This window comes from Ranitomeya variabilis, chromosome 4, assembly GCF_051348905.1.
Source record: "Ranitomeya variabilis isolate aRanVar5 chromosome 4, aRanVar5.hap1, whole genome shotgun sequence".
NCBI classification, from domain to species: domain Eukaryota; kingdom Metazoa; phylum Chordata; class Amphibia; order Anura; family Dendrobatidae; genus Ranitomeya; species Ranitomeya variabilis.
In genome coordinates, this window is record NC_135235.1 from 643,810,083 (window position 1) to 643,834,318 (window position 24,236).

The window sequence follows — 24,236 nt, forward strand, 5'->3', positions numbered from 1 at the left end:
ATCCCTGCCTCTGTATTATATTGACAGGCAGCCTATTAGTCTGACAATAAGGAAGCAAGGAGGAAGTACGGTGCCATCCGCAGCGCACTGGAGCGCAAGTCTGAAACCAGCCTAACAGAACTAGTCAGTTTTTCAGAAAACAAAAGGGGTTGGGGACAACTCACCATGCTGCAGGAATCGTTGTTCCCGGTTGGAATATTCTGGAGGGTGCTGGGTGATAGCCGCTGAGTAAGGAAGTGAAATTATCGGATATCTGTCAGTGATTGGTTCAAGTTGTATATATAATAATGTCAATTGCTTTTGAAACATATCTGGTGACTAAGGGCACTTCACATGCCAGAAACGCTTCACGTTTTTGTTTTAAATCTTTTAATGGATTTTCAATAAAGTAGCATTTTATTTTCTGGATCGTATCCCCCCTCCACTTGCTTAGTCAGTTTTTCAGTCAATCCTCTTTGATGATGGTGTAGTTTTTCAGTGTGAAGTGGCTAAACTACCAGGATCAGAGATTATGCTTTGCCAATGCGCCATCCCTAAAAACACATTCATCTCTGTGCCAAAAAGGAAAAAACATTTGTGAAAAAAAGCTACATCACGTATTTCTTTATTTTTGTTTGTTTTGTTATTTTTTCAAGAACTGATGCTGATTTACAGTTAACATTTTTTTTTTCTAATGTTTGGGGTTGCTGCTGCCAATTAGGGTCCAATTAGTTCCAGAAGAGAAAATGCATCTATGCATTAGATATCCTCATATGCTTCCCCTTCTTGTCTCCAGTAATTGTATTATTACTGGTATATTCTTTTTGATTTTACAAAGGCTCATCTTCTCCCCTTTCAGGTCCCTACAATATTGCACCCTCTTCTTCTCCTGAGTGACCCTACAAGGATGGAGAGGGACAGGGACAAGATGGCGGAGAGGATATTACACCTCACCCTAGAGATCCTCTTCCGGCTTACTGGAGAGGTGAGAGATTCTGATGGCGTCACATTACATCATTCTTATCTATGGGAATAACAGATGGACAGAACTGGAGAGGTGAGGACTCTGGGAATGTCTGTAGTGAGGTTTATTAATGTGTCTCTCCATAACCAGGATTACACAGTAGTGAAGAAGACCTCTAGTGAGCGCTGTCAGGACCCTGTGTCTGAGGGATGGGGAAGACCCCTAAGCCCAATCACGGGGCCTCCACCTCACCCCCTGATACATGAGGACATCAATGACCAGAAGATCCTAGAACTCGCCTACAAGATGGTTGAGCTGCTGACCGGAGAGGTGACACTGCTGGGAATGTTGGGATATTATACAGTAACGCTATGGAGGGATCGAGGGGATGACGGTATCATTGTATGTGTCAGGTTCCTATAAGATGTCAGGATGTCACCGTCTATTTCTCCACGGAGGAGTGGGAGTATTTAGAAGGACACAAAGATCTGTACAAGGATGCCATGATGGAGGTTCCTCAGTCCCTCACATCACAAGGTAATAGGCAGGACTAAATACACACAGCCTATAATTCATAGAATCATAGAACAGTTGGAAGGGACCTCCAGTGTCATCATGTCCATCCCTCTGCTCAGTGCAGGATTCACTAAACTATCTCAGACAGATGTCTGTCCAAACTCTGTTTCAATGATCAAATAATAATTATTATAATTATGTCTATGGAAAGAATGAATTCAGTCCCTGTATGTGTTTCCTCCAGTTATTTACAGTGAGAGGACAACACCAGACAGATGTCCCCGTCCTCTTCTTCCACAGGACTGTAAAGAAGAAAACGCCAATGTTCCTCAGGATGATCAGGTAGATGGAGAGAAGGTGTCATGAGATCTCCACTATGATGTGTAGAAGGCTGTGAAGGCCTTGTATTCAGTCTTATTTTATCAACCAGTACTATACACTGTATGGCAAATTTATTAGAGACACCTACACTTTCACGATTGGAGCTTTACTGTATAGAAATTAGACTGGTGACCTCGGACTGCATCATAAAATGTGAGTACATTTTCTATTAATTAGTTTCATTGTGAGTCTATACTAGAATTGGGGAATAGAGCAATCTCAGTAACTTCCAGTATTTAAAAAAACGACAACCTTGTGAGGTTTTCTCATGCATTAAGAATGTTGTGCTCCAGGAAAAACTTAATGAATGGGGATTCTGTAGATGTAAATAATCGTCGATGAAAGAAGTCCAAGGAGGATATGAAACAGTCACAGAAAATATAAGACACTTGTGATGTGACTAATGTGTCCACACTCATAACACTTTTTTTTAGCGAAGATGGGCTATAGCAGCAGATGATAATTTTGAGTGCCAGGGTTGTTTAAGGAAAGCAAAATGAAAACTCTAGTAAACAAAAACGCACAAAAGGTATACTTTATAGCAATGAAAAACATTTTTCAACATTCCTCCTGATGGGAGGATCAGAATTTAGCGCAAGCAGCAGGAATCCATACACCCTTCCTGTCAGACGTCAACAGTCATGGTGAAGGTTTATCAATGGTGTAATTAAATTTTTTTCTCGGCACAACCTGGGCCCTCTAATACCACACATGGATTTTTGCATGATAAACTTTACCTAACCATTGTGGCCAACCAAGGTCATTACTTCTTGACCGTGGTTTTCCCCATGGCACAAAGCACAATGCCACATCCTACAAGGGTCATTGATTTTTTTTCTTGGATTTTTCCTTGCTTCTTCGTGTTCAGATCTTAATCTTATAGAGCATCTCCTGGACGAGGTATAATGGGCTGTTCAATACATGTCAGCACCTCCATCTAGTTTCTTATGCTCATGTACCAATGTTCTTGCAGAAAAATTTCAAAACCTAGTGGAGTCCTAACACAATGAAATGTTGTGGTTCTGAAGGTCAAAGGACATCCAACAAGCTGCTAAATGATTGTCTATCATAATGTGGCCATTCAGTGTATGTGTTATACATGGTGGAGGTGACAGGATAAAGCTGATCGTAGACATTAGATGTTGTTTGGATCTTCTCACAATGTTCTAATTACTGATTGGATTTATGCAAGAGACTGGCAGATATTTGATAACTTGTCCCGTCATTTTTTGTCATCATGTTAATTAAAGGCACTTCCACCAAGGTTTGTGTTGTCTACAGCTGTGTAAATGTATATGTAGTGTAGCGTAGGTACGATAATATAATCACTGATAACAGTCTTCCCTGGTTTCTTGGTCCTCTTCTAAGTCATGTGACAGCTATTCCGACTTGCTGGCTTACACTGGGTTCTGTGTTGCTTTTACAATGTAATCCTATGCAGAGTGAGACGTAGGCTCCATTGATTTATATTGTAAAAGCAACTTCCGGCTCACACAGAGAGCCCAGATTGAGCCAGTAAATTGTAATAACTATCATGTGAGTAAGAAGAAGATTGGAGCAGCATTGGAAATCGGGGAAGACTGTGATCAGTGAGTATATTATCGTTATTAGAGCAGGTGCAGACAGCTGTAGATTCTCTCATCCAAGAGAATCTGGACAATTATCCAAACTACGCTGTGATCAAACTGTGATCAGAGTTTAATCAGAGTGTCAGCATAGTGTGAAATGATTCTCACAGATAAGGAGTAGATGAAGATTAAAAAAAATTTCTCCTTCTGCATTCTGTGAGGACACAGGAATCGATGTTTCCCCGCACTCATTGATTTGCTTGACCTAGTGCAGTCTGTATATTGGATCAAACATGGGCATTCATTTTATACAACTTCTCCAACCTTCTGTGACTTTTACACTCTTTGTTTCAGGGTAAAGATTTGAATATTAATAGTACAGAGACATATATGAGGGGTGATGAGCAGTGTAAGGAGGAGATTCCTACAAATAACCGCACAGGTGAGTAGTGACCACTAACTCCTAACCTCTTATATTAAAACCTTACCATGTGTCAAAGTAACGTCAATGTGAATAAAGATAGAGCAGGACTTGGGAAGCTATATAAACATAATGTCCAATTTATAGTCCAGTTTTTTTTTTTTTTTTTTGCTCCGTTTCAGGTTTCTGTACTTAGTGCAGGTAAGGGTGTGGCCTCCCTTTCTTTGAGCTGAACATTGTATGTATATAGCTTCCTATTTGCTGGGTTGATGTCACTTTGACGTATGGTAAGGTTTTAACACTAAAGTTTAGGACCATCCCGATTTGGGTTCACCTTGATGCTGGTTGGATGGCCTTTATGCATTTTTTGATCAAAAAATGTATTTACTAAGTACAAAATTTACATGCACTATTCCCCTAATTTAATTGCGGCCAGGTATATATTCGTTTTGTTTATGTCTTCATTTTTGCCTGTTTAATGACTAGTGTGAACATTCTCCTATTTTGTATGCATACCAACGTATACTCCAGTTAATTTTTTCGCTTAAGTTTTATAAGTCTTGAGCAGGCCCAGTCCTTGTCACTAGTCTGAAATTGAACGATTCTTTCAACTTGGCTTTTGGTCTGGGGGTGGTAATTTCAAAGGAACGTAATAAGGTGTCCACTTAAACATTTTATTGCAAGACGAAAGCATAGATTGAAATCAAGGTAGAACAACTAGGACTTTCGTTGATTGAAACTATGAGCAGATGTGGTTCGTATACTTAGTTACCGTGTGACGAATCCCGCCAGTAGGTATCTACGTTTTTTCAAAATGGCTGACACTATTGCTGCTGGTAGAGTGAAGAGACAATCGGAAGTGCACAGAGATAAGTACATTTCAGTACCCCATTATAGTGAGGAGCAGTGGAGTCCAGTGGATATATATCATGAAACCACTTCTTTAAGATGTCAGCCTCGGCAAGATCAAACATTTTTTTCTTCTGGTCCACAACTTTTCCAGTGAACTAAATACTGTAAAGAATTTGCTACTTTTCTTGAATCAATAAACTTTTGACTCTATTTTTGTTTTTGTGATGACCGTCAATAAAAACTGGAGGAGGAGAAGCCTTAGGCTACTTTCACACTTGCGTCGGCCCGACGTACTGACGCACGTTGTGAAAATTGTGCACAACGTGGGCAACGGATGCAGTTTTTCAATGCATCCGCTGCCCAGTCTATGTCCCGGGGAGGAGGGGGTGGAGTTCTGGCCGTGCATGTGCGGTCGGAAATGGCAGACGCGACATACAAAAAAAGTTACATTGAACGTTTTTTTTTGTGACGACGGTCTGCCAAAGCACAATGCATCCAGTGCACGACGGACGCAAGGTGTGGACATCCGTCACGATCTATCGGCAATACAAATCTATGGGCAAAAAACGCATCCTGCGAGCACATTTGCAGGATCCATTTTTGTCAAAAATGACGGATTGTGACGGATGCCACACGATGCAAGTGTGAAAGTAGCCTTAGATGAACAGGAAAACGATATACTTTAAACAAGGAGTTGAAAAAAATTATTACGTTGGAGACAAAAGGCAGCAAAATTAATGATTTCAATCACCGTATCTGCTATCTACACTTCAGGCCAAGTGCAGATGAGGCTCCTTCAACTTAATACTGATTTATTCTGTTTATTACCACTTTATTATTTTGAAGAGAGATTGAGGCTACAGACTTGAGCAGTCATTCTGGTCACTTAAAAGTTTGATACATAGTTCAGGCTCAAATTAATCATGCCACATATTGGGTGCGTTCTGGTGGAGGAGTGGCATCCATATGTGAGCTCTTACTAATTACACATTTTTCCATCCATAACTACTTTTTTAACGTGTTTTTACGTGTGGTTGGGACACCCATCTCCTATCTCTTGGTGCAGTTGTACCATATTTTACCTTGATATTTATTGCTACTTATTATCACTGTTGGGTAGTTCCTGTAAATGGTTTCTTTCAATCTACAATTTAAAGGGCCACTGTCACCCCCTCCAGCCGTTATAAACTAAAAGAGCCACCTTGTGCAGCAGTAATGCTGCAGTCTAACAAGGTGGCTCTTTTAGTTTTTGATTAAGTTATTACCTCAATAAAGCGTTTTAAAAATTGGCCACAAATACCAGATATTGTATCTGGAGGCGGTCCGAAGCATCCTGTATGAATCTCCCAACTGCCGTCACTCTTCTCTTCAGGGGCGATGGTCGCCACCCCCTGAGCGCTGTTGCTTCTTAAATCCGGCGCCTGCGCTGTGCGTGCCTGCCTGTGGCCTGCGCAGTGTTCATTGTCAGTCACAGCTCAGATGCCGGGTGCCTGACTGCGGCTGTGCGGGCACCCTGTTGCTGAATCCCCGCCCCGCACTGTGTTATTCATTATGCACAGTGCGGGGCTGGGGTTCCTGGGCATGCGCACTGCGCTTGTCAGACGCTCCCCCGGTCCCCCGCCTTCCAGCATTGCCGGAATATACAGGTTTCATTGCCGACGTTTTGAACAGCCACAAAGAACAACGCTGGAAGGACCGGGGGGAGGGTCTGACAAGCGCAGTGCGCATGCCCAGGAACCCCAGCCCCGCACTGTGCATAATGAATAACACAGTGCGGGGCGGGGATTCAGCAACAGGGTGCCCGCACAGCCGCAGTCAGGCACCCGGCATCTGAGCTGTGACTGACAATAAACACTGCGCAGGCCCCAGGCAGGCACGCACAGCGCTGGCGCCGGATTTAAGAAGCAACAACGCGAAGGGGGCGGCGACCATCGCCCCTGAAGAGAAGAGTGACGGCAGTTGGGAGATTCATACAGGACGCTTCGGACCGCCTCCAGATACAATATCTGGTATTTGTGGCCAATTTTTAAAACGCTTTATTGAGGTAATAACTTAATCAAAAACTAAAAGAGCCACCTTGTTAGACTGCAGCATTACTGCTGCACAAGGTGGCTCTTTTAGTTTATAACGGCTGGAGGGGGTGACAGTGGACCTTTAATAAGCACTTTATGGTTGATCATTTTCTCTGATTCAACCATTAGTAGGTCTTCCAATGTCTTAAGTATTTTTATGCATTTATGTTGTTTTAAACTTACATATGAATAAAATTATGTTTTAATGGATTATATTTACTGTTAGGGTGAAGCAGGTGGACGTCTAAGCAGGTGATGAGGCAGGAATGTCTAACAGGGTTTGTTGTTGCTGCTACTGTTGTAGTGAGCTGAAAATTAAATTTTACTACAATTTGCTTAGACTTTTTATATAGAAATGTTATAATTAGATAAATACAATACATATTATTTTATGGCAGTGTTACTAAAAAATTATAAAATTTGCTTTATTCTTGGCAGATGACTGTACGAGGACCTTGGAGGGATATCTGATATTGTCAGATTTTACAGCAGATGATCATGGCATCACACTAGATACAAATGAAGACTATGCCGTAATCCCAGATAAAGCTCCAGCCCTTCACAGCAGAGATCTATTATCCGATCCCTCTCAACAGATTCTATCATCTGATTCATCACAGACTGTTGAGCAAAATACACATAACAAAAGGGATGGTGAACATCAAAGCTCATACAGAGGGAAGAAAAGATTTTCATGTTTAGAATGTGGGAAATGTTGTCCTCGGAAATCTGACCTTGTTAAACATTTGAGATTTCACACAGGGGAAAAACCATTTTCGTGTTCAGAATGTGGGAAATGTTTTTCTCAGAAATGTGACCTTGCTAAACATCTGAGAATTCACACTGGGAAACAACCATTTTCATGTTTAGAATGTGGGAAAGGTTATAGTGCTAGATCAAAACTTCTTACACATCAGAGAAATCACACAGGGGAGAAGTCGCCATTTTCATGTTCGGAATGTGGGAAATGTTTCTCTCAGAATTGTGACCTTGCTAAACATCTGAGAATTCACACAGGAGAGAAACCATTTTCATGTTATGAATGTGGGAAATGTTTTAACACTAATTCCATTCTTGTTAGACATCAGAAAATTCACACAGGGGTGAAGGTATTTTCATGTTTAGAATGTGGGAAATGGTATAACCAGAAATCGGCTTTAGTAGGACATCAGAGAACTCACACAGGGGAGAAACCATTTTCATGTACTGAATGTGGAAAATGTTTTAACTGCAAATCAACTCTTGTTACACATAAGAGAATTCACACGGGGGAGAAGCCATATGCATGTTCTGAATGTGGAAAGTTTTTTAGCCATAAAGCAACTCTAAGAACCCATCAAACAATTCACACTGGACAGAAAACATTTTCATGTTCAGAATGTGGAAGATGTTTTACAAGGAAACCAAATCTAATCGCACATCAGAGAATTCACACAGGGGAGAAGTTATTTTCATGTTTAGTATGTGGCAAATGCTTTACCCAGAAATCAGTTTTATTTAGACATCAGAGAATTCACACAGGTGAGAAGCCTTTTTCATGATAAAAATTTGGGAAAAGTTTTAAACAGAAAACAGCTTTTGTTAGATATCTGCAAATTCACATAGGGAAGAATACACTATTTTCATGTGTAGATAATTTTTTTTAACACAGATATTATCACAGAATTTACACAGAAGAGAAGCCATTTTCATCTACTGTGTTTGGGTCATGTCTTAGGCAAAAGTAATCTATAATTCAAACATCTCACGCAGGAAGAACATTTTCATGTTCTGAATGTGGCAAACGTTTTATCCAAAAATCATATTCTCTTAAATCATAGAGGAAGTATAAATTCTCTTTTTTCATGACAAATTATAAAAAAAATAGAACAGTTACAGTCTAAGTAAAGTCACGTTAAAACCGGGATAAGGGAATGTAATTTAGAACACTTAAGTGATGATTGAGTATGATTGAGTATACAGTAGCGTTCAAAATAATAGCAGTCCAACATGACTAACCAGATTAATCACGGTTATTGGTATAAACTATATTACCACATGTCAAACAATTTACCAGTTGATGCAGTAGATTCTAAGAAAACCAAGAGACGCAGCATTCATTATCTGCATGATTTTGAGTCTGTGTATTAGAGTTCATTTAGTAAGGTAAATCATTCTGTGACGAAACAGGTGTGAATCAGGTGGCCCTTATTAAGGGTGAAGTCAGGAAATGTTGTACATGCAGTTCTCCTTGAAAGCCTGAGAAATATGGGTCGTTCGAGACATTGTTCAGAAGAACAGCATACTGAGATTAAAAAGTTGATTTGGAGAGGGTAAAACTTATAAACAAGTGCAGACAATGATAGGCTGTCCAGCTAAAATGATCTTTAAAATGGAAAGCCAAATAAGAGTGACGTGATAGAAAACGGAAGACTATTAATCGAATGGATTGAATAATAGCAAGAATGGCAAAGGCTCAGGCAATGATCAGCTCCAGGATGGTCAAAGACAGCTCAAGTTACCTGCAAGTACTGTGACAGTTAGACACCAGTGTGAAGCTAATCTCTAAGCAAGAAGTCCCCGCAAAGTCCCACTGTTAAAAAAAAAAAAAAAGACATGCACTGAATCGGATACAATTTGCCAAAGGACACATCAACTGGCCTAGAGAGCAATTGTTAAAAAAACTTATTTGGTATATTTATTTATTCAGGACTCTTTACCAGATGCGATACTCTAAAGAAAATGTCATGATATTTCTTATAAAAAATGTATTGGTTTATTGGATTGTCCACCAAAAAACATCATTGCAGCAAAACATAAAATAGGTGAAATAGTTACAAAGAGATTGTCCATTTGTCCATATTAAAGTTTGTTCCCCATCTTTCCTGAGATTCTGAATGGTAAATGGCGTCTGTCTCTTTCAAAAGCATGGTAGAAGCCATTAAGAAGCACGTGGCTAACTCACATACCAGCTGTCCATCTGATGTCTGTGTGGAGTGTGTGAAGTGTCCGAAGAGAGCGAAGAGACCCCAAGAGAGAGCCCCTCCCTCCTGTGAGTCGTGATTATATTTGTCCCACAGAGCACGTGTTCTCTCTATATAGTGTTAACTTTTACTCTGAGGTAAATATACAGGAGCAATACATGTAATGTCAGCAAAAGTGTTATGATCCGGTGACCTTGGAGCCGCATGAGAGACTTTCTCTGGAGTAGGTGGTACCTGTACTGACCGCAACCCTAAACTGACACCGCAACTGGAAGTAGCCGTGGGGTGTACCTAACACGTCCTAGACACCTCGACACAGCCGGAGGACTAAATACCCCTATAGATGGAAATGGGAATTCTATCTTGCCTCAGAGCAGAACCCCAAAGGATAGGCAGCCCCCCACAAATATTGACTGTGAATATAAGAGTAAAGACACACACAGGCAGAAAAACAGGATTTAGCAAAAGAGGCACTTCTAGCTAAATAGAAAAGGGTAGGACAGAATTCTAAGAGGTCAGTATTAAAACCCTATAAATATCCACAGCAGATAATACAAAAATTCTACATCTAACTAAAGACATAGAATGTATATCTGCATCTCCAGAGAATCCAGCATGACTGAAAAATCCAAACAAAGTAAGCTGGACAAAAACACAATGAAATGCACTGAATTGTAAAGCACACTGCATGTGTGCTACAGAGACAAAAAACCAGACACTTATCTTAGCTGAATTGACAGCAGGGCATGAGGAGCCAGACAGAGATGCAATCCCTCCAAGAACAATGGACAACTGGCAGGGACTTATGGATCCTGCACACCTAAATACCTAGTAGAGCTGCAATCAGCAGAAACACCTGCCCTGGCTTACAACCCAGAAACAACTGCACTACCACCAACAACCACCGGAGGGAGCCAAAGAGCAGAATTCACAACAGTACCCCCCCCATGAAGAGGGGTCACCGAACCCTCAACAGAGCCCCCAGGCCGATCAGGACGAGCCAGATGAAAGGCACGGACCAAATCAGCAGCATGGACATCAGAGGCAAAAACCCAAGAATTATCCTCCCGGCCATAACCCTTCTATTTGACAAGGTACTGAAGCTTCCGTCTCGAAAAACGAGAATCCAAAATCTTCTCAACCACATACTCCAACTCCCCATCAACCAACACAGGGGCAGGAGGATCAACAGAGGGAACAACGGGCACCACATATTTCCGCAATAAAGATCTATGGAAAACATTATGGATGGCAAAAGAGGCCGGAACGGCCAAATGAAAAGACACCGGATTGATAATCTCAGAAATCCTATAAGGACCAATAAACCGAGGCTTAAACTTAGGGGAAGAAACCTTCATAGGAACATGACGAGAAGACAACCAGATCAAATCCCCAACCCGAAGCCGGGAACCAACACACCGACGACGGTTAGCAAAACGCTGAGCCTCCTTCTGAGACAACACCAAATTGTCTGTTGTGTATCCGCTTTTTGGGCTCCCCTGGTGGTTGCTGGTGGTACTGGTGACTTGTTTGCCTTTGCTGCTTCTGTTCACCTGCTTCCATCAGTGTTTGGGAGTTTCCTATTTAGCCTTGCTCTCCAGTCATTTCCTTGCCGGTCATCATTGTAACCAGAGCCTTCGGTTGCATGTTCCTGCTACTAGTCTGCTGATCAGCTAAGTGGACTTTGTCCTTTTGTTTTGTATCTTTTGTCCAGTTTGCAGTTTTTGTAATTCTCTGTAGCTGGAAGCTCTTGCGGGCTGAAATTGCCACTCCTGTGTCATGAGTTGACACAGGAGTCTTAAAGTAATTTCAGGATGGTTTTTGAAAGGGTTTTCAGTTGACCGTGAAGTCCTCTTTTGTATCCTTCTGCTATCTAGTAAGTGGACCTCTCTTTGCTAAATCTACTTTCATACTGTGTATGTTTTTTCCTCTTAATTCACCGTTATTACATGTGGGGGGCTGCTATCATCTTTTGGGGTATTTCCCTAGAGGTAAGCCAGGTCTGTTTCTTCTTCTACCAGGTGTAGTTAGTCCTCCGGCTGGCGCGTGGCATCTAGGAAGTCGTAGGTATGCTCCCTGGCCACTATTAGTTGTGTGGTAGATTTAGCTCACGGTCAACTTGAGTTTCCATCACCCGAGAGCTCGTTCGTTATTTATATGTTTCTTACGTTCCCTTGCCATTGGGAACCATGACAGTATGACCGGCCTGTGTTAAACTTATTGGCAGAAGAAAGGAGAGAAAAAAGAAGTCTGTAAAAAAAATTTTTTTTTTTTTTTCCTTTTTCCTTATGCTTGCTCCATAGTTGGATCAGTTGTATTTCAGCTCTAATTACTGCCTTTGCCTTTCTCTCCTTATAATCCTTGAATGGCTCTGAGCTCACCTGTTTAAAGATGGATCCTCAGAGTTTGGCTGCAGGTTTAAATAATCTTGCTACGAAGGTTCAAAATTTACAAGATTTTGTTATGCATACTCCTATTTCTGAACCTAAAATCCCTACACCAGAGGTATTTTCCGGAGATAGTTCTCGGTTTCTGAATTTCAAATATAATTGTAAATTATTCCTTTCTCTCAGACCTCACTCCTCAGGAGATCCTGTCCAGCAGGTCAAGATTGTAATTTCTTTGCTGCGAGGTGACCCTCAAAATTGGGCATTTTCATTGGCACCAGGGGATCCTGCGCTGCTCAATGTGGATGCGTTTTTCTTGGCTTTAGGGTTGCTTTATGAGGAACCTAATTTGGAGATTCAAGCTGAAAAAGCTTTGATAGCCCTATCTCAAGGGCAAGATGAAGCAGAGATATACTGCCAAAAATTTCGTAAATGGTCTGTGCTTACTCAGTGGAATGAGTGCGCCTTAGCGGCAAATTTCAGAGAGGGCCTTTCTGATGCCGTTAAAGATGTTATGGTCGGGTTCCCTGCGCCTACAGGTCTGAATGAGTCCATGACAATGGCAATTCAGATTGATCGGCATTTGCGGGAGCGCAAACCCGTGCACCATTGGGCGGTATCTTCTGAAGAGACGCCAGAGAAAATACAATGTGACAGAATTATGTCCAGAAGCGAGCGGCAGAATTATAGGCGCAAAAATGGGTTATGCCTCTATTGTGATTCTGCTCATGTTATATCGGCATGCTCTAAGCGTACTAGGAAGGTTGACAAGTCTATTTCAATTGGCACTTTACAGTCCAAATTTATTTTGTCTGTAACCTTGATTTGTTCATTATCAGTTATTACCGTGGATGCCTATGTGGACTCTGGCGCCGCTCTGAGTCTTATGGACTGGTCCTTTGCCAGGCGCTGTGGGTTTGATTTAGAGCCTCTGGAAGTCCCTATACCTCTGAAGGGTATTGATTCTACACCTTTGGCTTGTAATAAACCACAGTTCTGGACGCAAGTGACTATGCGTATGACTCCAGACCATCAGGAGGTGATTCGCTTCCTTGTGTTGTACAATTTACATGATGTTTTGGTGCTTGGATTACCATGGCTACAGTCTCATAACCCAGTCCTTGACTGGAAAGCTATGTCTGTGTTAAGCTGGGGATGTCGGGGGGCTCATGGGGACACTCCTTTGGTGTCCATTTCGTCATCTATTCCATCTGAGATTCCGGCATTTTTGTCTGATTATCGTGATATTTTTGAAGAGCCTAAAATTGGTTCACTCCCTCCTCACAGGGATTGTGATTGCGCCATAGATCTGATTCCTGGCAGTAAATTTCCAAAGGGTCGTTTAGTCGTTTGTTTAACCTATCTGTACCCGAACATGCTGCTATGCGTGAGTATATTAAGGAGTCCCTGGAAAAGGGACATATTCGTCCTTCTTCATCACCTTTAGGAGCCGGTTTTTTCTTTGTCTCTAAAAAGGATGGCTCTCTGAGGCCTTGTATTGATTATCGACTCCTGAATAAAATTACAGTCAAATATCAGTATCCGTTGCCTTTACTGACTGATTTGTTTGCTCGCATAAGGGGGGCTAAGTGGTTCTCTAAGATTGATCTTCGTGGGGCGTATAATTTGGTGCGAATTAAGCAGGGGGATGAGTGGAAAACCGCATTTAATACGCCTGAGGGCCATTTTGAGTATTTGGTAATGCCTTTCAGCCTTTCTAATGCACCTTCTGTCTTTCAGTCCTTAATGCATGATATTTTCCGTGAATATTTGGATAAATTTATGATTGTGTACTTGGATGATATTTTGATTTTTTCTGATGTCTGGGAGTCTCATGTTCAGCAGGTCAGGAGGGTTTTTCAGGTTTTCAGAATTCTTTGTGTGTAAAGGGTTCAAAGTGTGTTTTTGGGGTTCAAAAAATTTCCTTTTTGGGGTACATTTTTTCCCCTTCTTCTATTGAGATGGACCCTGTCAAGGTTCGGGCTATTTACGACTGGACGCAGCCTACTTCTCTGAAGAGTCTTCAGAAATTCTTGGGCTTTGCTAATTTTTATCGTCGATTTATAGCTGGTTTTTCTGGCGTTGCTAAACCTCTGACGGATTTGACTAAAAAGGGTGCTGATGTTGCCAATTGGTCCTCTGCTGCTGTGGAGGCCTTTCGGGAGCTTAAGCACCGCTTTTTGTCTGCCCCTGTGTTGCGCCAGCCTGATGTTTCTCTTCCCTTTCAGGTTGAGGTCGATGCTTCCGAGATCGGAGCGGGGGCGGTTTTGTCGCAGAGAAGTTCCGACTGCTCAGTGATGAGACCTTGTGCGTTCTTTTCGCGAAAATTTTCGGCCGCCGAGCGAAACTATGATGTTGGTAATCGGGAGCTTTTGGCCATGAAGTGGGCATTTGAGGAGTGGCGTCATTGGCTTGAGGGTGCCAGACATCAGGTGGTAGTTTTGACTGATCACAAGAATTTAATTTATTTGGAGTCTGCCAGGCGCCTGAATCCTAGACAGGCACGTTGGTCGTTGTTCTTTTCCCGGTTTAATTTTGTGGTCTCGTACTTACCGGGTTCTAGGAATGTGAAGGCAGATGCTCTTTCTAGGAGTTTTGAACCTGACTCTCCTGGGAATTCTGAACCTGCTGGTGTCCTTAAGGATGGGGTGGTTTTGTCTGCTGTCTCTCCAGATTTGCGACGTGCTTTGCAAGAATTTCAGGCGGATAGACCGGATCGTTGTCCGTCTGGTAGACTGTTTGTTCCTGACGATTGGACCACTAGAGTCATCTCGGAAGTTCATTCTTCTACTCTGGCAGGTCATCCGGGAATTTTTGGCACCAGAGATTTGGTGGCTAGATCCTTCTGGTGGCCTTCCCTGTCTCGAGATGTGCGTGTTTTTGTGCAGTCTTGCGATGTGTGTGCTCGGGCCAAGCCTTGTTGTTCTAGGGCTAGTGGGTTGTTGTTGCCCTTGCCTATTCCTAAGAGGCCTTGGACGCACATCTCTATGGACTTTATCTCGGATCTCCCTGTTTCTCAGAAGATGTCTGTCATCTGGGTGGTGTGTGACCGTTTTTCTAAAATGGTTCATTTGGTGCCATTGCCTAAGTTGCCTTCCTCATCTGAGTTGGTCCCTCTGTTTTTTCAAAATGTGGTTCGCTTGCATGGTATTCCGGAAAACATCGTTTCTGACAGGGGTACCCAGTTCGTGTCTAGATTTTGGCGCGCAGTCTGTGCCAGGTTGGGCATTGATTTGTCCTTTTCGTCTGCATTCCATCCTCAGACCAATGGCCAGACGGAGCGAACTAATCAAACTTTGGAGACTTATTTGAGGTGTTTTGTGTCTGCGGATCAGGATGATTGGGTTGCCTTTCTGCCGTTGGCGGAGTTTGCTCTTAATAATCGGGCTAGTTCTGCCACTTTGGTTTCTCCTTTCTTTTGCAATTCAGGGTTTCATCCGCGGTTTTCATCTGGTCAGGTTGAATCTTCGGATTGTCCTGGAGTGGATGCGGTGGTGGATCGGTTGCATCGGATTTGGGGACAAGTGGTGGATAATTTGGAATTGTCCCAGGAGAGGACTCAGCAGTTTGCTAACCGTCATCGTCGTGTTGGTCCATACCTTCGCGTTGGGGACTTGGTGTGGTTGTCTTCCCGTTTTGTCCCTATGAGGGTTTCTTCTCCCAAATTTAAGCCTCGGTTCATCGGTCCTTATAGGATTTTGGAGATTCTTAACCCTGTTTCCTTTCGTTTGGACCTCCCGGCATCTTTTGCTATCCATAATGTGTTCCATCGGTCGTTGTTGCGGAGATATGAGGTACCGGTGGTTCCTTCTAATGAACCTCCTGCTCCTGTGCTGGTGGAGGGTGAATTGGAGTACGTCGTAGAGAAGATCTTGGACTCCCGTATTTCCAGACGGAGACTTCAATATCTGGTTAAATGGAAAGGCTATGGTCAGGAAGATAATTCTTGGGTAACTGCCTCTGATGTTCATGCCTCGGATTTGGTTCGTGCCTTTCATAGGGCTCATCCAGATCGCCCTGGCGGTTCTTGTGAGGGTTCGGTGCCCCCTCCTTAAGGGGAGGGTACTGTTGTGTATCCGCTTTTTGGGCTCCCCTGGTGGTTGCTGGTGGTACTGGTGACTTGTTTGCCTTTGCTGCTTCTGTTCACCTGCTTCCATCAGTGTTTGGGAGTTTCCTATTTAGCCTTGCTCTCCAGTCATTTCCTTGCCGGTCATCATTGTAACCAGAGCCTTCGGTTGCATGTTCCTGCTACTAGTCTGCTGATCAGCTAAGTGGACTTTGTCCTTTTGTTTTGTATCTTTTGTCCAGTTTGCAGTTTTTGTAATTCTCTGTAGCTGGAAGCTCTTGCGGGCTGAAATTGCCACTCCTGTGTCATGAGTTGACACAGGAGTCTTAAAGTAATTTCAGGATGGTTTTTGAAAGGGTTTTCAGTTGACCGTGAAGTCCTCTTTTGTATCCTTCTGCTATCTAGTAAGTGGACCTCTCTTTGCTAAATCTACTTTCATACTGTGTATGTTTTTTCCTCTTAATTCACCGTTATTACATGTGGGGGGCTGCTATCATCTTTTGGGGTATTTCCCTAGAGGTAAGCCAGGTCTGTTTCTTCCTCTACCAGGTGTAGTTAGTCCTCCGGCTGGCGCGTGGCATCTAGGAAGTCGTAGGTATGCTCCCTGGCCACTATTAGTTGTGTGGTAGATTTAGCTCACGGTCAACTTGAGTTTCCATCACCCGAGAGCTCGTTCGTTATTTATATGTTTCTTACGTTACCTTGCCATTGGGAACCATGACAATTGTCTACCACATGAGCCCAAATCTGCTGCAACCTGTCAACCACAGAATCCACACCAGGACAATCAGAAGGCTCAACCTGCCCTGAAGAAAAACGAGGATGAAAACCAAAATTACAAAAGAAGGGCGAAACCAAGGTAGCCGAACTAGCCCGATTATTAAGGGCAAACTCGGCCAATGGCAAGAAAGCCACCCAATCATCCTGATCAGCAGACACAAAGCATCTCAAATAAGTTTCCAAAGTCTGATTAGTTCGCTCGGTCTGGCCATTTGTCTGAGGAAGAAATGCGGAAGAAAAAGACAAATCAATGCCCAGCCTAGCACAAAAGGCCCGCCAAAACCTAGAAACAAACTGGGAACCTGTTGTGAATTCTGCTCCTGGGCTCCCTCCGGTGGTTGTTAGTGGTAGTGCAGTGGTCTCCGGATTGTAAGCAGGGCAGGTGTTTCTGCTGATTGCAGCTCTATTTTGTATTTAGGTGTGTAGGATCCATCAATCCCTGCCAGTTGTCCATTGTATCTTGGAGGGATTGCATCTCTTTCTGGCTCCACTTGCCCTGCTGTCATTTCAGCTAAGATAAGTGTCTGGTTTTTGTTCTCTGTAGCACGCATGCAGTGTGCTTTTATGTGCAGTGCAATCTATTGTGTTTTTGTCCAGCTTAGACTTGTTTGGATTTTTCTGTCATGCTGGATTCTTTGGAGATGCAGATAAACATCCTATGTCTTTAGTTATATGTAGTAGATAGTATATTCTGCTGTGGATTTTTCTAGAGTTTTAATACTGACCGCTTAGTACTCTGTCCTATCCTTTTCTATTTTAGCTAGAAGTGCCTCTTTTGCTAAACTCTGTCTTTTCTGCCTGTGTACGTATTTCCTCTTAAACTCACAGTCAATATTTGTGGGGGGCTGCCTATCCTTTGGGGCTCTGCTCTGAGGCAAGATAGGATTTCCCATTAACTTCTTTAGAGGTATTTAGTCCTCCGGCTGTGTCGAGGTGTCTAGGCCATGTTAGGTACATCCCACGGCTACTTCTAGTTGCGATGTCAGTATTAGGATTGCGGTCAGTACAGGTACCACCTACTCCAGAGATATATGATCAGGTCAGGAGTGGTGCACTCTAAATTATTATGTGGTGCCCAAAGGAAAAAGGCAAAATATAATCAAGAAGACCTTTGGCACTCAAAGTGAGTGCCAAAGGTCTTCTTGATTATAGTACTCCAGAGATAGTCACATGCGGCTCCAGGGTCACCGGATCATAACAGGAACCTCTGTCGGACACAATATTCTCCGGAATACCATGCAAACGAACCACATGCTGAAAAAACAACGGAACCAAATCAGAAGAGGAAGGCAATTTAGTCAAAGGCACCAAATGAACCATCTTAGAGAACCGGTCACAAACCACCCAGATAACCGACATCCTCTGGGAAACCGGAAGATCTGAAATAAAATCCATAGAAATATGCGTCCAGGGCCTCTCAGGGACCGGCAAAGGCAAAAGCAACCCACTAGCACGGGAACAACAAGGCTTTGCCCGCGCACAAGTCCCACAGGACTGCACAAAAGAACGCACATCACGCGACAAAGAAGGCCACCAAAAGGACCTACCAACCAAATCTCTGGTACCAAAAATACCAGGATGGCCAGCCAACACAGAACAATGAACCTCAGAAATCACTCTACTAGTCCATCTATCAGGAACAAACAGTTTCCCCACTGGACAGCGGTCAGGTTTGTCAGCCTGAAATTCCTGAAGAACCCGTCGTAAATCAGGGGAAATGGCAGAAAGGACCACCCCTTCTTCAGAATGCCGACCGGTTCAAGGACCTCAGGAGAATCAGGCAAAAAACTCCTAGAGAGGGCATCAGCCTTAATATTCTTAGAACCTGGAAGATACGAGACCACGAAATCAAAAAGGGAGAAAAACAGGGACCATCGAGCCTGTCTAGGATTCAGCCTTTTTGGCAGACTCGAGGTAAATCAGATTTTTATGATCGGTCAAGACCACAATACGGTGCTTGGCTCCCTCAAGCCAATGTCGCCATTCCTCAAACGCCCACTTCATAGCCAACAACTCCCGATTGCCGACATCATAATTGCGTTCAGCAGACGAAAACTTACGGGAAAAGAAGGCACACGGTTTCATCAAGGAACCATCAGAATTCCTCTGAGACAAAACGTCCCCTGCCCCAATCTCAGAAGCCTCAACCTCAACCTGAAACGGAAGAGAAACATCCGGCTGACGCAACACCAGGGAGGAAGTAAATCGGCGTTTAAGCTCCTGAAAGGCAGAGACAGCCGCAGGGGACCAATTCGTTACATCAGCGCCTTTCTTCGTCAAATCAGTCAGGGGTTTAACCACACTGGAGAAGTTAGCAATGAAAGGGCGATAAAAATTAGCAAAGCCCAAAAATTTCTGAAGGCTCTTCACGGATGTGGGCTAAATCCAATCATGAATGGCCTGAACCTTAACCGGATCCATCTCTATAGATGAGGGAGAAAAAATGAAGCCCAAAAAAGAAACCTTCTGCACTCCAAAGAGACACTTAGACCCCTTCACAAATAAAGTATTATCACGAAGGATCTGAAATACCATCCTGACCTGTTTCACATGAGACTCCCAATCATCGGAAAAAATCAAAATGTCATCCAAATATACAATCATGAATTTATCAAGATAATTCCGGAAGATATCATGCATGAAGGACTGAAAAACAGATGGAGCATTAGAGAGTCCGAATGGCATCACAAGGTATTCAAAGTGGCCTTCGGGCGTATTAAACGCAGTTTTCCATTCGTCACCCTGCTTAATACGAACAAGATTATATGCCCCCCGAAGGTCAATCTTAGTAAACCAACTAGCCCCCTTAATCCTAGCAAACAAATCGGAAAGCAAAGGTAAAGGGTATTGAAACTTGACTGTGATCTTATTCAAGAGGCGATAATCAATACAGGGTCTCAAGGAGCCATCCTTCTTGGCAACAAAAAAAAATCCCGCTCCCAATGGTGAAGAAGATGGCCGAATATGCCCTTTCTCCAAAGACTCCTTAACATAACTCCGCATGGCGGTATGTTCAGGCACAGACAGGTTGAAAAGTCGGCCCTTAGGAAACTTACAGCATGGAATCAAGTCAATAGCACAATCACAGTCTATGCGGTGGAAGGGAACTGTACTTGGGCTCATCGAATACATCCTGAAAATCAGACAAAAACTCTGGAATTTCAGAAGAGGAGGAAGAGGAGATTGACATCAAAGGAACGTCATTATGAACCCCCTGACAACCCCAACTAGTCACAGACATAGATTTCCAATCCAACACCGGATTATGTACCTGCAACCATGGAAAACCCAGCACAATAGCATCATGCAAATTATGCAACACCAGAAAACGACAATCTTCCTGATGGGCTGGCGCCATGCACATGGTCACCTGTGTCCAAAACTGGGGTTTATTTTTAGCCAAAGGTGTAGCATCAGTGCCTCTTAAAGGAATAGGGTTCTGCAAAGACTGCAAGGGGAAACCACAACGCCTGGCAAATTCAAAGTCCATTAAGTTCAAAGCGGCGCCTGAATCCACAAACGCCATGACAGAAAATGACGACAATGAGCAGATCAAGGTCACAGATAACAGAAATTTAGGCTATACAGTACTGATGGTAACTGAACTAGCGATTCTCTTTGTACGCTTAGGGCAGACTGAAATGACATGAGAAGCATCGCCACAATAAAAACACAACTTATTCTGACGTCTGAATTCTTGTTGTTCCATTCTAGACAGAATCCTATCACACTGCATAGGCTCAGGCAGCTGCTCTGAGGACAACGCCACATCGCGCACAGTTCTGCGCTCCCGTAAGCGCCGATCAATCTGAATGGCCAGAGACATAGAATCACTCAGACCAACAGGCGTGGGAAACCCCACCAAAACATCTTTAACAGATTCAGAAAGACACTTTCTGAAAATTGCCGCCAAAGCATCCTCATTCCATTTAGTCAGCACAGACCATTTTCTAAATTTCTGACAATACAATTCTGCCGCTTCTTGACCCTGAGACAGGGCCAACAAGGTCTTCTCCGCTTGATCCACAGAATTTGGTTCATCATATAATAATCCTAGAGCCTGAAAAAAGGCATCTACATCAAGCAAGGCCGGATTCCCAGATTCCAGGGAAAATGCCCAATCCTGAGGATCGCCACGCAGCAGGGAGATGACAATTTTAACCTGCTGAATGGGATCACCAGAGGAACGAGGTTTCAGAGCAAAAAACAGTTTACAGTTGTTTTTAAAACTCAAAAATTTGGACCTGTCCCCAAAAAACAAATCAGGAGTAGGAATCCTAGGCTCTAAAACCGGAGTCTGAACAATATAATCAGAAATACCCTGTACCCTAGCAGCAAGCTGGTCTACACGAGAAGCTAATCCCTGAACATCCATGCTAGCACAAAACTCCTCAGTCACCCAGAGGAAAAGAGGGAAGGAAAGACAAAACAGACTACAGAAAAAAAATGGCTCAACACCTTTCTTCCCTTCTTCTGAGATGCATTTAACTAATTGTTGGCCAGTTGTACTGTTATGATCCGGTGACCTTGGAGCCGCATGAGAGACTTTCTCTGGAGTAGGTGATACCTGTACTGACCGCAACCCTAAACTGACACCGCAACTAGAAGTAGCCGTGGGGTGTACCTAACACGTCCTAGACACCTCGACACAGCCAGAGGACTAAATACCCCTATAGATGGAAATGGGAATTCTATCTTGCCTCAGAGCAGAACCCCAAAGGATATGCAGCCCCCCACAAATATTGACTGTGAATATAAGAGTAAAGACACACGCAGGCAGAAAAACAGGATTTAGCAAAAGAGGCACTTCTAGCTAAATAGAAAAGGATAGGACAGAATTCTAAGCGGTCAGTATTAAAACCCTAAAAATATCCACAGCAGATAATACAAAAATTCTACATCTAACTTAAAGACATAGAATGTATATCTGCATCTCCAGAGAATCCAGCATGACTGAAAAATCCAAACAAAGTCTAAGCTGGACAAAAACACAATGAATTGCACTGAATTGTAAAGCACACTGCATGTGTGCTACAGAGACAAAAAACCAGACACTTATCTTAGCTGAATTGACAGCAGGGCATGAGGAGCCAGACAAAGATGCAATCCCTCCAAGAACAATGGACAACTGGCAGGGACTAATGGATCCTGCACACCTAAATACCTAGTAGAGCTGCAATCAGCAGAAACACCTGCCCTGGCTTACAACCCAGAAACAACTGCACTACCACCAACAACCACCGGAGGGAGCCAAAGAGCAGAATTCACAACTCAAAAGGCAATGTGCTCAGTATAGAATTGAGAATAAGAATAAATCAATAATGAATATTTAACAGAAATGGAGAAACATTTTGTGGACTGATGAAAGTAAAATTGTTCTTTTTTAGGTCCAAGGGCTGCAGACAGTAGATCAGATCACCCCCAAACTCTGCATTCAAGTCACAGTACACTCTGAAGACAGTGAAGCATGGTGGTGAAGCATCATGATATGGGCATGTTTCTCTTACTATGGTGCCGAACCTATTTACCGCATACCAGGGATCATGGACCAGTTTGCATATGTTAAAATACTTGAAGAGGTCATGTTGCCTTACGCTGAAGAGGATATGCCCTTGAAATGGATGTTTCAACAAGACAGCGACTCTAAACACACCAGCAAACGTGCAAAATCTTGGTTCCAGTCCAACAAAATTGAGGTTATGGAGTGGCCAGCCTAATCCCCGAACCTTAATCCGATAGGACACTTGTAGGGTGGTGTAAAAAATGCCATTTCTGAGGCAAAGCCAACAAATGCGAAAAAATTGTGGGATGTAGTGAAAGCATCCTGGGCTGGAATAACAGTTGACAGGGGCCAGAAGTTGGTTGACTCTATACAACATAGATGTGAAGCAGATCTAAAAAACTGTGAGTATACAACTAAATATTAGGTTAGTGATTTAGAGGAATGCTAAGTCGTCATAAATACTAGTTCATAATGTGAGTTTGTAAAGACAAATGCAGACATTGTAAATTTAGAACATCCCGATGTTCATTTTTTGTTACTTTCTGTAAAGTAGTTAAACATTATATACATTTCTCTTCATGTTGTGAATTAGAAAACAGTGTGCAATATTCCCAATGCATGGAAATAAAAACTAGTATAAAGATTTTGTGATTAACTCTTGTTTTTGAACACACTGCTATTATTTTGAACACTACTACTACTATGTGCAATTATCAATACCGTATCTGTTATCGAAAAGCAAATACAATTTAATAAAACACACCCCTATATACTGAATGATTGGGCACTCTATTAGTGACTTCTATCTCGTAGAACATTGGATACTTTTCAGCCTTCAGAACTGCAGCAATACATCATGACAATGATACCACTAGGTATTGAATACTTTCTACAGGAATATTGGCTCAGGCAGACAGGATAGCTTTTGAAATCATATAATGTTAAGAGTTGGAAGAGACCTCCAGGGTCATCATGTTCAACCCCCCAGAACAATTCAGAAGATTCTCATTCACTGACTGTTTATGTTAAACCCTCTCGTAATGTTTTTGGCCTACCCCTAAACTGTTGTAAAAGAAACGTTTGGCAGTTTTTAACAGTAGCCCAGGCTGACTCAGCATCAGTGATCATGCCTCATTTGAAATCACTCAGATCATCCGATTTGGATTCACAGTGAAATTGATAAACGGATAGTTTGCTCACTTGATTTCACTCTACCAACAGGGATTATAAGTCTAATTTCCAAACATGGAAGCTCCAATCGAGAAAGGACAGAAATCTCTAATAAAGTCACCATTCGCTGTATATCAACCATGTGCATGTATATAGCAATTATTTACATATACATTATATAGTCATCTTAAAGGAGTTATCTGAAAGGGCACATGTCTCTATTAAAGTCACCATTCATTGTAGATCAAACATCATAAAGGGGCTGACTTATCTCTCTTTCCTGCATGATTTGACATTGGTCATGGAGAGCAGTCACTTTCTATGTGATCTGGTAACTGCTAGGGCAATTATTTTATGCCCAGCTTGCAGCATCAAACTAATAGGGTGTTCTATCAGATGAAACGAGCTGTCTTGATAAAGTGTCTTGAGAACAGCATTTGACAAGCCCTTTAAAACATATTACCAGTGATTAACTTTTAAAACATATACTTGTATTTGGATGTATACGTTTTATACGTGTTTGTCTACCTTCTTCTAGACTGCTCATAAACTTTAACCCCTTAGGCTACTTTCACACTTCCGTCGGTACGGGGGCCATCGCAAACCATCGGCCC

General features: G+C 42.7%; 1 protein-coding gene across 2 annotated transcripts; it reads left to right on the plus strand.

Annotated features, from left to right (window-relative positions):
* Positions 1-842: 842 nt before the first annotated feature.
* On the plus strand, positions 843-23,269 carry LOC143767374 (uncharacterized). 2 transcript variants are annotated; one of them, XR_013213703.1, is made up of 7 exons: positions 843-964; positions 1,094-1,273; positions 1,357-1,480; positions 1,704-1,801; positions 3,763-3,850; positions 7,192-9,891; positions 22,228-23,269. XR_013213703.1 is itself a non-coding variant. In XM_077255665.1 (6 exons), the coding sequence occupies exons 1-6, from the start codon at positions 887-889 to the stop codon at positions 8,292-8,294; spliced, it is 1,671 nt and encodes a 556-aa protein (XP_077111780.1). In that variant the 5' UTR covers positions 843-886; the 3' UTR covers positions 8,295-10,061. The 2 variants fall into 2 exon arrangements, 1 of the variants encoding a protein (XP_077111780.1); XM_077255665.1 differs by lacking the exon at positions 22,228-23,269 and having other exon boundaries at positions 7,192-10,061.
* The last annotated feature ends 967 nt before the right edge of the window (positions 23,270-24,236 follow it).